At 38.1% G+C, this 14,707-nt stretch overlaps 2 protein-coding genes across 2 annotated transcripts; one reads left to right on the forward strand and one right to left on the reverse strand.

Annotated features, from left to right (window-relative positions):
* The first annotated feature begins 2,405 nt into the window (after positions 1-2,405).
* On the forward strand, positions 2,406-3,599 carry LOC103951434 (probable long-chain-alcohol O-fatty-acyltransferase 5). Its single transcript, XM_009362797.3, has one exon. It carries the CDS (start codon positions 2,406-2,408, stop codon positions 3,471-3,473), a length of 1,068 nt encoding a protein of 355 aa, XP_009361072.2. The 3' UTR covers positions 3,474-3,599.
* Positions 3,600-8,319: 4,720 nt separating this feature from the next.
* Positions 8,320-9,515, reverse strand: LOC103951435 (cold and drought-regulated protein CORA). Its single transcript, XM_048573281.1, has 3 exons — positions 9,361-9,515; positions 8,852-9,047; positions 8,320-8,808 (listed from the first exon to the last, which is right to left on the reverse strand). Exons 1-3 carry the CDS (start codon positions 9,467-9,469, stop codon positions 8,688-8,690), a joined length of 426 nt encoding a protein of 141 aa, XP_048429238.1. The 5' UTR covers positions 9,470-9,515; the 3' UTR covers positions 8,320-8,687.
* Positions 9,516-14,707: the final 5,192 nt, after the last annotated feature.

Genomic DNA, 14,707 nt, shown 5'->3' on the forward strand with positions numbered 1-14,707 from the left:
TGGTCCAAGCTCCTATTGGCAGACAAATTTTTTTATGTCTTTTGCGTTGTGAACCTTGTGATTAATTGCAACCATGTCAATATGATGTTCGAACTAACGGCCCTTTGAAATTACAATTAGGGCGTAATTAGATGGAAATACCCATATGATTTTTCTTTCTTTTTGAAAAAAAGTGTTAGCGAGTTAAATATAATTGTCGTTAATAGAAGATTGATATTTGGTTGTAGTGTCATTGTTCTGTCCCAACGTTTATTGGGTTTCGGCTCATGCATAGTTCCTAAGTCTTACTGTAAATGGTAAATCAGAGTTTTTATGTTCCCTAAGTCTTATTCTTCATAGTCATACATAAGATCTTCATAAAAATTGGACTGCCCACTTAGAGCCGTCATTGTTGGGATTCAAGAAGTACGAATTCACGTACTTCACTATGTTTCGGATTCAAATTCTTCCCAATCTTAGGACTTTGTCTCCCCAATCTGATACAACTGCCACAGAAGGCTTGAACTACAAAATGGTCCTTAAAAAAGAACTCTTGTACTAGTGATATAAATTCCTATTAATTTAACGGATAGCATGGAGTCACATTACTCTTGGGAGCTTATTCAGGGTGTTATTTGCGCAACTTCTTTTCAAAGTAAATGACATTACAAAATCTGTGAATGTTTTAGGATGGGTACTAGTTTAACTTAGAGGGGTGAATAGGTTTCAACTTAAAAATCCAATTCAAATTCAAATTCAATTTAATTTTCGCATGCACATCACATACCAAAATATCCTAAAAGACAAATAAAACGTGCGCATGATATAGGATTTAGCGAGACAAAATTCACCACTGAGAAAATTCTCGGGCTCCCAAGCCAGGATAACACTAATAGAAATGAGCACATAAAGACTTACAAAACTCATCAACTAGACGCACATGCTAGTAGGCAGTTTTGTTTCCGCGCTTTGATACTCGATTTTTTTTCAACCTACGAGTGGAAGGGGCACGACACTAACGCGATAGTTAGTTACTTTCTCCTCAAGCTTTGCAAGATAGTAACACGATCATGAAGAATATATGGAGTGAAATGATTTTGACAATCAACCAACAGGACACATTTTCATAATTCATTTCGATTAAAGCCAAACAAAAATCACATGAAGATATGAATTTTCTCTTAGAACTGTTGGGACTGAAATATTGGACTTGGGCCGAAGGTGGGTAATTGGTGTTAAGGTTTAATTCTTAGCACATTGATAATCCTTCAGGCTAGATGATATCAAGATATCCAGCCCATAATGGGCTTCAGCCGAGTGCTACTGGATGTCCACCCGATTAATCTATTTTTCTCATTAATTTTTTTTTTGGGACCATTTTTCTCATTAATTTGTCACTTATATATTCTTCTAGTTCGGTTACGCATCTCAAGATTCCGTGTTGGCGAGTTGCAATATGCCGACATTGTATTCCTCGCACTAATGAAAGGAATCAAGATTTAAAATCGAGCACTCACAATTGACCGTGCAAAGCAAATAGTATTCCACAAAGGTGGCTTCGAAGTTTGATTAATATTCGGTATTGAACCGAATAACTTTTCTTTAAAGCTTATTTTCAGCTACCCCTCTTATTCTTTATAAAATCTTGTTTTACTTCATACATTTTATTTTGTCTCACTTCACTTCATACACTGTTCTTTTGTGTTTTCCCTTACCAATTTCGCCAATTGAGTTAGGAAAACCGTTAGTTTCGCTAATGTGTAATGGACCCTTTGGTCATTTCAACAATAAATATAGGAATAGGTTAAAAAGTTATAATTATAGTTTGCGAAAATTAAACAATTTAGAGTTGTTAATATGAGAAAATTTAAGTATTTTTGTGGGGTTTTTGGCTTTTTGATTTTCAAGCTAGAGTGATTTTGAAGTTTCAAGTGTCCCAAATCGGAAATTAAAAGTGAAAAGACCAAGCCCTTAACATTTTTCTCAACTCAGTTAACGGAATGGAACAAAATGAGACATAAAAAATGAGTGGGGTGAAATAGAATATAATTGAGGATGAGAAGTAAGGTGATATTTTGTGAAGAGTACAAGGGCACATAACTAAAAATAAAAGTAGGAAGCCTCTTTTTAATCAAACGTTGCAACCCCACAGTAAACCCGTGGTGCCTTGAAAATTTGCATGTTCTTGGGGGTAATGAGGGCGCATTGTTTGGTTGGTACATATTTCACCTCCTTACAAACAGTTATAAAAGAAGGATAAAAGCGAGAAGGTCATGATCATAATATTATTAATATTTTTGAAAGCAATCTAGTACACAAAATTTGTATGCTCATGATAAGGTAAGCCGATAGATAGGTTGAGGAGCAGGTGATGGCAACGAACTTTGATGATACAAATTAAAAGAGTATCAATCAATCAACCGATCATGGGATCAATGGAGGAAGAAATCAAGAGCTTAATCAAGGTATGCCTTTCCATCTTTGCCTCTCTTTGCTACACCTATTTCATAGCTTCTAAAATCCCCAAAGGCAAACTCAGGCTCCTCTCTCTCCTCCCTATTTTCTACCTCTTCACCACCCTCCCTTTCTCTCTCTCCACCGCCCTCCCCGCCGGAGTGTTTGCCATGTTCATTACCTGGGTTGGTAGCTTCAAGCTCCTCCTCTTCTCCTTTGGTCATGGCCCACTTTCATCTGACCCACCCCTAAACTCCCTCATCCTCTTCATCTTCACTGCTTGCCTCCCAATCAAAACATCTCAACAGTTATTTCCAAATTTGGAAAGAACCCCTAAGTTGCCTCTGAATTTGCCAACCAAAATCTTGCTTTTCGGCATATTGGTTGCCCTAACTGACTATAAAAAATATTTGCACCCCAGAATTCTATTAGGTCAGTATTGTTGCATGTTGTATCTTTTTGTGGACGTGTTAGTAGGCGTAGCCAACGCAACGATGCGAGCGGTTCTCGGAATCGAGCTCGAATCGCCGTCCAACGAGCCTTACCTTTCAACTTCGCTACAAGATTTTTGGGGTAGGAGGTGGAACCTTATGATAACAAATACGTTGCGCCAGACTGTGCACAAACCCGTGCGGTCAGCGGCCGAGACCTTCTTGGGGACTGCATGGGCCCCCCTGCCGGCCGTGTTAGCCACGTTTTTGGTATCGGGTTTGATGCACGAGCTCATATACTTCTACATGACGCGTGCGACTCCCACCTGGGAGGTTACGTGGTTCTTTGTTCTTCATGGGGTGTGTTTGGTCGTCGAGTTCGGCGTGAAGAAGGCGTTGGGTGGAAGGTGGCGGCTGCATTGGGTTGTGTCAACACCGTTGACCATCGTTTTCGTGGTGGCCACCGCGACTTGGTTGTTCTTTCCACCGTTGGTCAGGAACGGCGTGGATACAAGAGCTATTGAGGAGTGCAAGGAATTGGTAGAATTTGTAAAGCAAAAGTTGAAATGGGACCAATTTTCATGGCCGATCATTTCTTTAGGACATTAAACTGTTAGCATGGGAATCCAAAAAATTTTCTTTAGTTTGCACTTTTGTCGTAAAAGGACTCCTCTTAAACTTGTGTACAATGGAAGGGTTTCAAACAATGGAAGCGAATCAAATTATTTGGAGCTAGTTTGATATTATTGTGTTTTAAAAAAAAATTGTTTCTGTTATGTTGTGTGAATAAATAGCTGTAAAATAAAGTTGTTGAGTGTTTAGTAAAATTTTTCTTGTAAAAGTGCTTTTAACATAAAAAAAAAAAATATTTGAGTATTTGGCAAATTTTTATATAAATTGTTGTAAATATGTTAAATGACTAAAAATGATATGATATTTAATGTAATATAATAATTATCAAAGAGAATAATGTAGGATCAAAAATTGTAGTTTATAAAATATGTGAGGGTATACTTGTCATTTGAAGCTTTCATTAAATAGGCACTAATCATTATGTTTTGAAAAAAAAAAACATTTTTTTTAGAACCTTGGTAGACCATTCTTCTACTTTTCTATGTTTTTCTACTGTTATTAAGAGTAGTTTAAAATAGTAGTATCATTCTTACTGCATTATCTTATTTTCCTACCCACCTTAACTTAAAAAGTTAATTGGGGTGATGAGTAATTATCGAGCACCTACCTTGTGTGTTTAGTCATATCATATGTACGGATTCGTAATGGGTAGGGGGTGTTGGTGGAGAAGCATTGACGGTTGAGTGAATTTTGAGGATGTGTTTTTTCCCAGAAGCTTTAATGCAAGGAGTTGAATTCTCCTTTTTCTTTTTTTAATTTTTTTTTCTTCCTCTTCTATTTAAACGATCATTATTAAATCATATAAATATCTTATATTAATTTTTTTTTATAAAAATAGAAAACAGAGAAAAAAGCAAAAAGTAAAACCAATTTTGCTTGCTTGCTTTGTAGATCATACTCGCGGACTTGTACTCGACGACAAAATTGAATTGAAAGGAAAATACAGGTGGGAGATTGTGGCTTTTTTTCCTTCTCCACCCACCACTACCAGACAACCGTTTACCCATCCGACCGATTGCAAATTCACCCTTATGCAAAATGACTCTAAATATCTAAAGGGTCAATCAACCAGAGTTCACCACATAAAACATTAGTCATTGTTGACCAACAAAAAATATTACTGATTTTCTTTATAAAAATAAAAAGTGAATATAATGAAAAACAAAGAACAATCAAAATCTCATCGGATCCCCATTTGTCAAGTCCACACCCGCTGCACATTCTGCGGCACGGCGGCATTGATCCCGACTCCGTCAATCTATCTCCTCTCTCTCTCTCTCTCTCTCTTCCTCACGAGGTGTTGCCATGTCCGCCTGACTAGTTCACGACTGTTATTTGGTAAGGATGGTTCAGAACCGTGGTAGTTCCACAATGGTCGAGAATTTGGGCGGTGGTGTTTGTGTGGCCAAGAATTGGGTGGTGTTGTTGGTGTGTTTTGGGGTTTTAAGGTGTTGTACGACTGTGAGGGGTTTGAGTTACGGTTTGTTATTGCTGTTATATTTTTTAGTTAAAAGGCAAACTATTTTTGTTTTTATTTTTTTTAAGGAAAAAAACTATATTAAAGAGAAAAGCCCCTAGGGAAACCTGTTTGAGTATAATCAAATGGGTAGGCTAGACGGGCAGCCAATGAAATAGTTTTATCCCAAACATGGAAGCCATTAACTAAGAAACCAACACTTGTGATAGTATCTGCTAGAAAATTGGCTTATCTGAAGACATGCTTCCAACAAATATCCCCAAAGAAGCCCGCCAGCAGTAAAATATCAGCAAGAATGGTCCTCAGTCTTCAAGGAGCATGATAGGCACCACGAATAGCCTTAATAACCAACTTAGAGTCGCCTTCAACAATGATGCGCTTAAAACCTCTCAAGTTTGCCATCTAGAGACCATCACGAAGCGCCAAACATTCTGCCACATTAATGGTATTCTATCCAACACTACGCGCCCCAGCAATGATAGAGGAACCATTCTCATTTCTAATCACAAAACCAAAAGCAGCCTGCTAGTTAACTACTGAGCCGTCTGAATTCACGATTCTAGTGTAACTCAGATTTTTATTTTTAAAAACGACAAGGTTCCTTTCTTTCCAAATTTGCCAACAAATAAGGAGCGCCATATTCAACTCTCTTAGATTGTCAATGTTTTTACTGTCCATGGAGATTAACCAATCATTGAAATTATGGGTTTGATTTATATTTAATGAGTCAAATATAGTGGGGCTGCTTCATGCCTGTCCAGCAAAATCACAGTTAATAAAAAGATGGCTAATGCTTTCATCATTTGAGTTACAAGGAGGACAAATAGTAGGCATATTATTAATATATCTTGCCAAACAGTCTCTGGTTTGGAGTTTCCCCAAAATGAGAAGCCAACTAAAGTTTTTTACTTTGTGAGGCAAGCTAAGATTCTACATTAGTTTTAAGAAGCTTGCTAGAATTAACATTGTTATTGATAGAGTTTTGTATCCAAGTTGCAGACTTGACAGGGAATTTACCATCAGCATTTGGTCCCCAATAGCATAAGTCATTTTGAGAGGCTAATGGCAAAGGAATACTACAAATTTTGTTACCAACATCAACATCAACCACAGAAGATAACAATTGTCTATTCCATTGACCATTAGCAATAAATTGGCTCACTTTTAGGTCATGAGCAACATTAGTTAGTCAGGTGCTAGATAAGAGATTGGTGAGAGGGAAAGGAAAAACCAATTATGGGTCCAGAAAACAATATTTTCTCCATTTCCGACTAGCCATCTCAATCCCATCCTAACAACTTCCCTAGCCTTGAGGATACCCTTCCACACACATGATAATTTTGTCTAATTTATTATTAAAACAATCTTCATTTTTCAAATACTTATTTTTAACAATTTGGACCCACCAATTTTGATCTTCGGTCAAGACTTTCCACCTAATTTAGCCAAGCAAATTTTGTCCCACGTAACAGGGTTTAGTTTGGAGTCTTTTCCCCACAAAAATTTCCTACTCTCTCTATCTATAGCCTTGGTAATCTTTTCAGGGCATTTAAAGTAGGCCATAGTAAGATTTGGAACACCCAAAAGGTTTGCTTTAATGATAGTAAACTTCCCCGCCTTAGACAAAGTATTAGCCTTCCAACCGGATAATTTGTTATGGATCTTAATAATAGGCTCTTTAGCATTAACAAGTCTTTCCCTAAGTATCTGTCCATATGCTGGATTTTGAGGATATTGACAATATCATTCCTAGTATGATTTAGAGTGTTATTGGAGAAGTAAAGCAACGACTTATAGAAGTTTATTTTTTGTCCAGAGGTATAGGAAAAGTCATTAAACACTTTACCAATATTCCTAGCTGTAGTATTAGTAGTTTTAGCAAAGATCAGGCAGTCATTCGCAAACATCAGATTTGTAACTCTAAACCCTTGAGGAGTAGTTAGCAGACCAACATTGTTTCTAGGAGACCCACCAATTTTGTTTGTCTTATTAGGGGTTTCATACATAAAATAAGTATGTGGGGAAAAAGGGGGTCCCCCCTGTCTAATGCCCCTCAATGGATGAAAATAGCCATGAGCTTTACCATTAACTAACACAGAAAAGGAAGTGGATGTAGTACATTCCATAATGAGGTTAATCCAATGAGTGTTGAATCCGAATCTTATTAAAACAGATTTAATATAATCCCAGTGAATAAATCATAAGCTTTTTCAAGATCTAATTTGATAGCCATAGCACCATACTTACCTTTTTTGCCCTTAAATGATGAGAAGATTTCATGAGTAATTAGAATATTATCCTCGATGAATCTTCCAAGAGCAAAGGCACCTTCATTCTTGGAAATGCAATGTTAGCAAAAGAAAAAAAAAAATTAATGAATTAAAATATACTAAAGGGTAACTTAGGAATATAGGTGGGTGGAGAGATAGTATTGTTATGTTTTCAAATTTAATCGGAGGTGGGGAAATAGGGTGGGTGAGAAGATAAGAATGGCGAGTGGGCCTAGTAGCTCCCTTTAGTATTTCGTATGTCCAAGATTTCTTTTAATGTTTCAGTTTTTTTTTTTTTTTAAGTTGTTTTTAAAAGCTCCACAATCTCAAACTAGGTCTTGGTCTAGTCTAGTCTTGACTTCAGTATTTCGTATGTCTAAGATTTCTTCTTTTTTGTTTTTTTCTTTTTGACAATGTCCAAGATTTCTTATAAGGTAGAAAACTAGTTGATACTAGAAGCACCATACACATTTTCTACATGTGTGAGATGTTAACTAAGTAGTTACCGGGAAAAAGAGAAAAACTAGCTAGTAGAAGGATAAAGATGATTCTCTTAAACTTACCATGCCATAATACCCTTTGTTTAAGGAGCAACTGTTTAAATTTTTTTTTTAAAAAAAAAAAAAAAAAAAAAAAAAGAAAAAGAAACCTACTATGTTTAGTTGATAAAGATGATTCTCTTAATTAAAATATTTAGAACGCGACTTGAGTGATAAATATTTACTGTCTCAATTTTTATACCAACCCATGTGTCACATGACATGCTCAATAACTACTCATTGAGCTGAAATCACTACTATATTGTAGAACTCAAGTTGGTTGGGGAAAAAAAAAGAGAATTGGGCCACACAGGATGTTTGCAAATTTGTCTCCACCCATAAAGCATCAATTCATTTAGCTTGCAAATACGTACTTGATTTTTTCCCCTCCCTTTTTCCGGTTGAAGTTTTTCATTGTCGCCATTTGCAGAGGATAGATACAGGTTCCAAACTGAAGTCCGATGGTACTACACAACACACAAGCTGGGGTCCGAACCTTAATTCGAAACAACACGAATATAACAAATCAAATCGCATATTGCAGTATATAACAATTACTCTAGTCTAAATTTGGAGGGGGGTGGTACGCTTGGCTATAAGTGCAATTGAGGGGAGAATTTAGTTTTAGTTACGAAATTACCATTTTTTTAATGTAGATATGAGCTATGGTGTGGATTTGTGGGTTTGGGGCTACATGAGATATGGTGTGAATTTGTGGGTATGGTATGTCGCGTTCATTGACTAGAGTAATGCTTTTACAAATTTTTCGACCCGTCGCAGCACGACATGATATCTTGTGAGATCCAAAGCGCACAGTTCATGGACTACTGCTTTTATTGACTAGAAAATCTTTATTGCAACGCATACTGCTTCAGTACCACAGGCAAATTGAAGGGTCATATATCTAATTCTCTAATTCAGCCTCTGCAGCGCCAGCTACGAGTTTTCCGTGATGGCCGTGGCCATGCCCGGGCTCCCAATGTCCATGGCCATGCCCGGGCTCCCAATGTCCGTGGCCATACCCGTGCTGCTTCCAATGTCTGTGGTCATGCTCTCCACGTCCACAGCCCATATCTGTAGCCTCCGTGTCCATAGCCTTCATGTCCATAGCCGTGCTCATGCTTTCCATGTTTGTGCTCGTAACCATGGCCATGTTCCCAATTTCCATAGCCATGCTCATGCCCTCCATGTCCGTGCCCGTATCCATGTTTATGCTCGTATCCGTGATAATGGTCACCATAGGTAGCCTTTTCAACGCTCTCCTCTTGAAAATGAAAACAATTAAGTTGGATATCAAAAACTGAAAATTAAGCCTTGTAAGTGCAGTAGCAGTAACTACCGATGCATGCAAAGTGACTAACCATCCGGCTGTTCCCAAGTTACTCGTTTTCCCAACAAAAAATGTTTAAGTTCGAGAAGAAAACAGGTGGGAAACTAAAGTCAAAATTCGTAGCATGCATGTTAAAACCTGCGATGATCTGTGGATGATGAATAAAATGTGCCTAGCAAAATTTACAAATGCGTAATCGAATAAAAGAAACAAGAATTAATTTTAATTGAGAAAGCGAGAAACTCACGGGTTTGAGTAGGAGCAGTCTCAGTCAGCTCCCGAGCGGAAACCTCAGAGAAGATAAGGAGAACAGCAAAGACAAGACCTAGTAGAAGAAAAGTTTTTGAGGACGCCATGTTTGCTTATAATTAACAAAACGAGGTGATGGGATAGAATTATGAAGGTAACAGATGATCGCAGAGTGAAGTGAATATCATGTGGTTTGGCTTTCTCTATTTATAGACCTTCAAAGTTTAGAGAAAGAGAGGGTAGATCTTTGGACACCCACATTTTTTCACAGTAGAGTGGTAAACGAAAACTATTTTTACCTAACACATATCAAATTCCCTCGAGTAGTTTGAACTCTTTCAAAGCATGCTTTGTTTGGTTTGATGATATGTTGATACCACTATGTATTAAGTAAGAAATGAGCCATCTAACTTGATGAAATTAGGGTTCCACCATAAAACCAATTGGCAATATGGGAAGTAGCCCAAGACCATATAAACACATAACAAACCTTGTCCCTCATCGATGTGGGACAACTCTCAACACGCCCCCACGTGTGGCCGATTTTCAACCCTACACGTGGACAACACAAAATGGTGACGTGGAGCGCGTGTGGCCATTTGGCTTCACACGAGGACAACCTGCTCTGATTCCATGATGAAATTAGGGTTCCACCATAAAACCAATTGGCAATATGGGAAGTAGCCCAGGACCATATAAGTACATAGCAAACCTTGTCCCTCACCGATGTGAGACAACTCTCAACACGCCTCCACACATGTGGCGGATTTTCAAGCCTACACGTGGACAACAATTAGGTGACGTGGAGCGTGTGTGGCCATTTGGCTTCACACGAGGACAACCTACTCTGATACCATGATGAAATTGAGGTTCAACCATAAAACCAATTAGCAATATGGGGAGTAATCCAAGACCATATAAGCACATAACAAACCTTGTCCCTCACCGATATGGGACAACTCTCAACATAACCAAGCTAGTAGGTCATAAAAATTTGTTTCTACGCAATATGTGGCAATGTGGTCATAGTTGTAGATGGCTTTTGCTAATTATTTGAAAAATGTAATTAAGCACCATTAACTAAACCAAACAGAAATTGGTTTTCAGTTGTGATTCCTTATAATAATAAATTGATATTGTAAATGATCAACAACTAAGTCAAAATAAGTAGTTTGTCATGATTAATAGTATAAGATGGCATTTCAAGGGACATATCTACATTTGCAGACGGAATACTTTAGTTCATATCTGAATCCATTTACAATTGGACTACCAGATCCTGCCCGTATTCGGCTTGTTAGATTTGACTTGATCCATATGAAATAAGCATCAGATTTGGATCAAATCTAACTTAAGACCAAATTTTTTTTAAAACATCATCATCAACAACATTCTTCTTCATTCTTAATTTCGTGGTGTATACTAATTTATGGTGGAGTACTTATGAACAATGCTCAAACTTCAAGTCAAGATTCTTCATTTCAAATTCTTCCTTCAAGTGCAAGTAGTTTTACAAGGCTATTTTAGAGTCCAATTGAGATTCATATCAATGATACGGAATACAACCCTAGCAACACTTGAATATAACTTCTTAAAGAGTGTAGGAAGTTGAGGACAAAATGGTCAATTGATTATTTTCTGGAAGGCTCCAAATTTCTGGAGCAAATAATTGTTGTGCCACATGTGTGGTTGAGTTGGAAAAGAAATGAGAGATAAGGAGGGTGCGGACCAATCAAAAGAAAGAGGTGAGGAGATGACCAATGGGAGATGAGAGAAAGGAGAGAAAGGAGGAGAGTGAGGCCCAATCGAAAAAGAAGAGAAAGAGAGAGTGGCCAACCAAGGAGGGAAGAAATGAGGGAAAGGAGGGAAGAGAGAAGGAGAGGAACTTGGCCCAGACCCGTGACCCGTTTCAAACCCGGTACCTTACGTGAGATTCCGCCATTTCCTCCGGCCATTTTTCGACAAATTTCACCAGGCCACCACCTGGAAACTTCTCACCGGCTATTCTTCTTTAATTTTCCACTCCAATTCGATGGGATTTGGCCCCGTTTCATGGTGTACAGAGACGACAACCCCGTGAGTCCCAAGGCGGCGATCCGCCAATTGTAGATGCAATCTCTTTGATCTCCACCACCATTAGACTCTTCTTGAGGCCTGGAACAAAGCCCAAACAATTGTAGGGGCGGTGGAACACCGTAGGTAAATTGAAGCCACCCATTTCTAGGGTTTGCGGCGAGTTCGAGTGAAATTGGGGATTTTCCCGGTCAAATTGGACTTGGCCAAAGGTATAAAACTTGCTCTACTCATTGAGATCTTCATTTCTGTGAAATTTGGTAATTTTTGAAAATAGTTGATTTTTCAGGCGAGTCAGGGTGGCCGGCCGCCAAGTGCAGCGGCGCGTGGGTTGAGACCCCACCAGACCATCCTAGGCTAATTTGATGCCCTGATTCCATAATTGACATCTATTTAGTGAAATCCTAATGTTTTAATATAGTTTCGCAGAGGACCGCCTAGTTGGCTGCCATTTGGTTATTATATGAATGGACAATCCGACCGTTGGATTGGTACCAAACTTTAATACGTGATAGTACGTAATATTTGTAGACATTTGGAACTTATGAATCGGGAATCTAAAGTACGGATCTTCCTAAATTGAATTTCTAAAGTTTGTAAAATCCAATGTTGACCGCCAAATTTGTGATTGGCGGAGATCCAACCGTTGGATTATAAGGAAGTTTTAGTATGTTGTTCTAGAAGTATAGTGTGGACTTTGGGATGTTACAGATCGGAAATCCATGGGCAGTTGTTCCAGATTAACTTGTGTAGGGTTGTGGACCTCACCTTTGATAGAGACTTGACTTTTGGACAATATGCTACGAATTGATCTTAAATATTAAACTCAGTAGTACTAGAGACTAGGTAGGGTTTAGTGGGCCTATATTAATTAGTGAGTTATCCCAGATAATATTTACATCGGTTGACTTTTAGGATTAACCGTTGACTTTTTGTAAAATTTGACAGGGACCCTCCTTAGCGCATTTCGACGCGCTGATTCCGAATCCGCCTTCCATTTTCTAAAATTTGACCATTTTAGGATAGTTCTTTTATTAGCCATACTTTGTACGAAAACGCGTAATTTCATTAGCACATTATTTTACCTAAATGGCTTCGTTTCTAGGCGAAATGCATCGCAAAGAATCTCGATGCTACAAGGCGGGTTCGACTCGACGACATGATCTGTGAGTGGGTCTTTTCTTTATATATATTGGTTAGTTTCCATATATACAAGCATTAATAAATTCTTTATGCAATTACCATGAAATAATCCTACGGGATGCACAGGTAAGCTTACTATAAGGAGATGCCGTGATTATATTTATGGTCATGAATAGTATGATATTGATTAGAATTGGTGAATGGTTGTGGCATGACTATATTGATGTTATCTGTTCATCGTTTGTTGCACTGGTGTTGGTACTCGCCCGGGCCATGGCCAGTCTTTCATGTGTATGTGCACATTGCACTATACGCTCACTTTGGATCCATTGTAGGTGCTAGTCCTGTCATACAGGTTGCCATGGGCAACTCTAACTCGTATGTGCTCCACATAGCGCTAGTCTTCACGTGATTGTATTACTACAATGTATATTATTCTTACACCCAGTCTTGTTCATGTCAGAATACCCTTACATCAACTCGTGTGTCAGCATGTGTCGATGAGCACCCGATATGATATGTTGCTTATGTGAGATTTTGTGATTATGGATGTCATGCCCTTATTTACGAGATATTATGCCATAATGAATTCTTGAGATTTTGCAGGCTACGGTAAGTATTTTCTTACTATACGTAGTTTGTATATTTTGGAAATTATAATGGTTTTACAACGAGGGGTTATTATGTTTTTGAAAATGATTTTTTACAAAGATTTGTTTCTAGGTCCACTCACCCTTGTTTTTCGCCCCTCCAGGTTTTATTGCTGAGCTTACATGTCGATGAGGATTCTTGGCAAATCTTGGTGTAGACGATTACCTTCGATGATATAATTCTCACCCTATCTTACTGTACTGTACTTATGCTCTGACATCACATTTGAAATAGGTTCATTCCCGCTCACCACACACTCTATTACTTAGGCACTTTTAGGTTTAAGTTTATACACATTTTCCACATCACTACACTTTATGGCTTTGTCACCTTCCAGGTGTTGGCCAGCACGGCTCGGTTCGAAGTCCAAGTGGACATTCCAGGTCGGGGTGTGTCAAAATTTATTGTCTAAAATAATTGTTTGAAAAATAAAATTTACGTAGACTATCCTAATATAAATAATTTTTTTTTTAAATTGTTATAGTAGTTGGGCTAATTGATTGTGGCTGACATTGGCGTCAACCTAGGGCTCGCGCATTGTCAGCCTTGGCGCATTTCGTGCATCTCGCACTTTGCTTGGCTGCGGCTCACCTATTTCATGGGCGCGTCGATGCACAAGAGTGGGTAGGGGCTTTACTTTGGTCGGTTTCTTGGGTTAAGTTTGCCCAAAAATCAATTTTAGCCTAAAGCTGATTTTTGGCCAAATAGTTGGAGCAAGTTTCTTTTTTTGGGGGAAGGGAAGGTGACATTTTAGGTTCTAACGCAAGTGTTGGAGTAAGTCTTAGAGTTAGCGAGGAAAAGTGGTAAGAAAGGGTAGCAAAATAGATTAGAATTTTTTTTTTTTTTTTTTTTTGGGTTTTTTTTTGGGTGGGGGGGGGGGGGGGGGGGAACATTTTAGGTTCTAACCCAAGGGTTGGAGTGAGTCTTAGAGTTAGAGAGGAAAAGTGGCGAGAAAGGGTAGCAAAATAGGTTAGAATTTTAGGTTAACAGTTTGGTCCATACATCTCCCATGATGGTAGAATTTTGGGTTCCTTAAGTATTGAGAATGGTTTCTAAATAAGTAAAGGTTTGTACGTCATTGATTAAGAATCTCTACCCATGCATTTTATAAAGTTGTTGCCTCCATAATATTTGTTTGCAGAAAAACAAAAGAACTAATAGTTTCGAATACATCCACTAGAATTTGAAAATTAGTATGGACCTTTCAACAATACAATCACCACCTCATTCATAGCGTGTATTTGTATAGCTCAACAGCTAACTTCTTATTTTACCATAGCTAGAGCTTCCAAACCCCTTGTCAACAGTGCACAAAATAATTCTTTAACCAAATAATGATCGGACGAACGAGTTAATGGTATTGAAGTGGTACTTCACTTCCTAATGTTAGAAGATGTCCCAAATTTAAATCACAAGCCCAATAATCGAAAAAAATATTGTCACCAAAATGATGAGTATCCAAAGAAACTCCTTAATAG

This window comes from the organism of the source record quoted next, unplaced genomic scaffold, assembly GCF_019419815.1.
Source record: "Pyrus x bretschneideri cultivar Hongxiangsu unplaced genomic scaffold, Pyrus_bretschneideri_v1 Contig66, whole genome shotgun sequence".
Taxonomy (NCBI): domain Eukaryota; kingdom Viridiplantae; phylum Streptophyta; class Magnoliopsida; order Rosales; family Rosaceae; genus Pyrus; species Pyrus x bretschneideri.

What these genes read in the sequence shown, in the direction of transcription:
- LOC103951434 (XM_009362797.3), top strand. Translation starts at nt 2,406, where the DNA reads ATGGGATCAATGGAGGAAGAAATCAAGAGCTTAATCAAGGTATGCCTT.
- LOC103951435 (XM_048573281.1), bottom strand. Translation starts at nt 9,469, where the DNA reads ATGGCGTCCTCAAAAACTTTTCTTCTACTAGGTCTTGTCTTTGCTGTT. An exon ending in GACTGCTCCTACTCAAACCC is followed by an intron (nt 9,048 to 9,360) that starts GTGAGTTTCTCG and finishes TTCATTTTCAAG; the next exon opens with AGGAGAGCGTTGAAAAGGCT. An exon ending in CACGGAGGCTACAGATATGG is followed by an intron (nt 8,809 to 8,851) that starts GCTGTGGACGTG and finishes TTGGAAGCAGCA; the next exon opens with CGGGTATGGCCACGGACATT.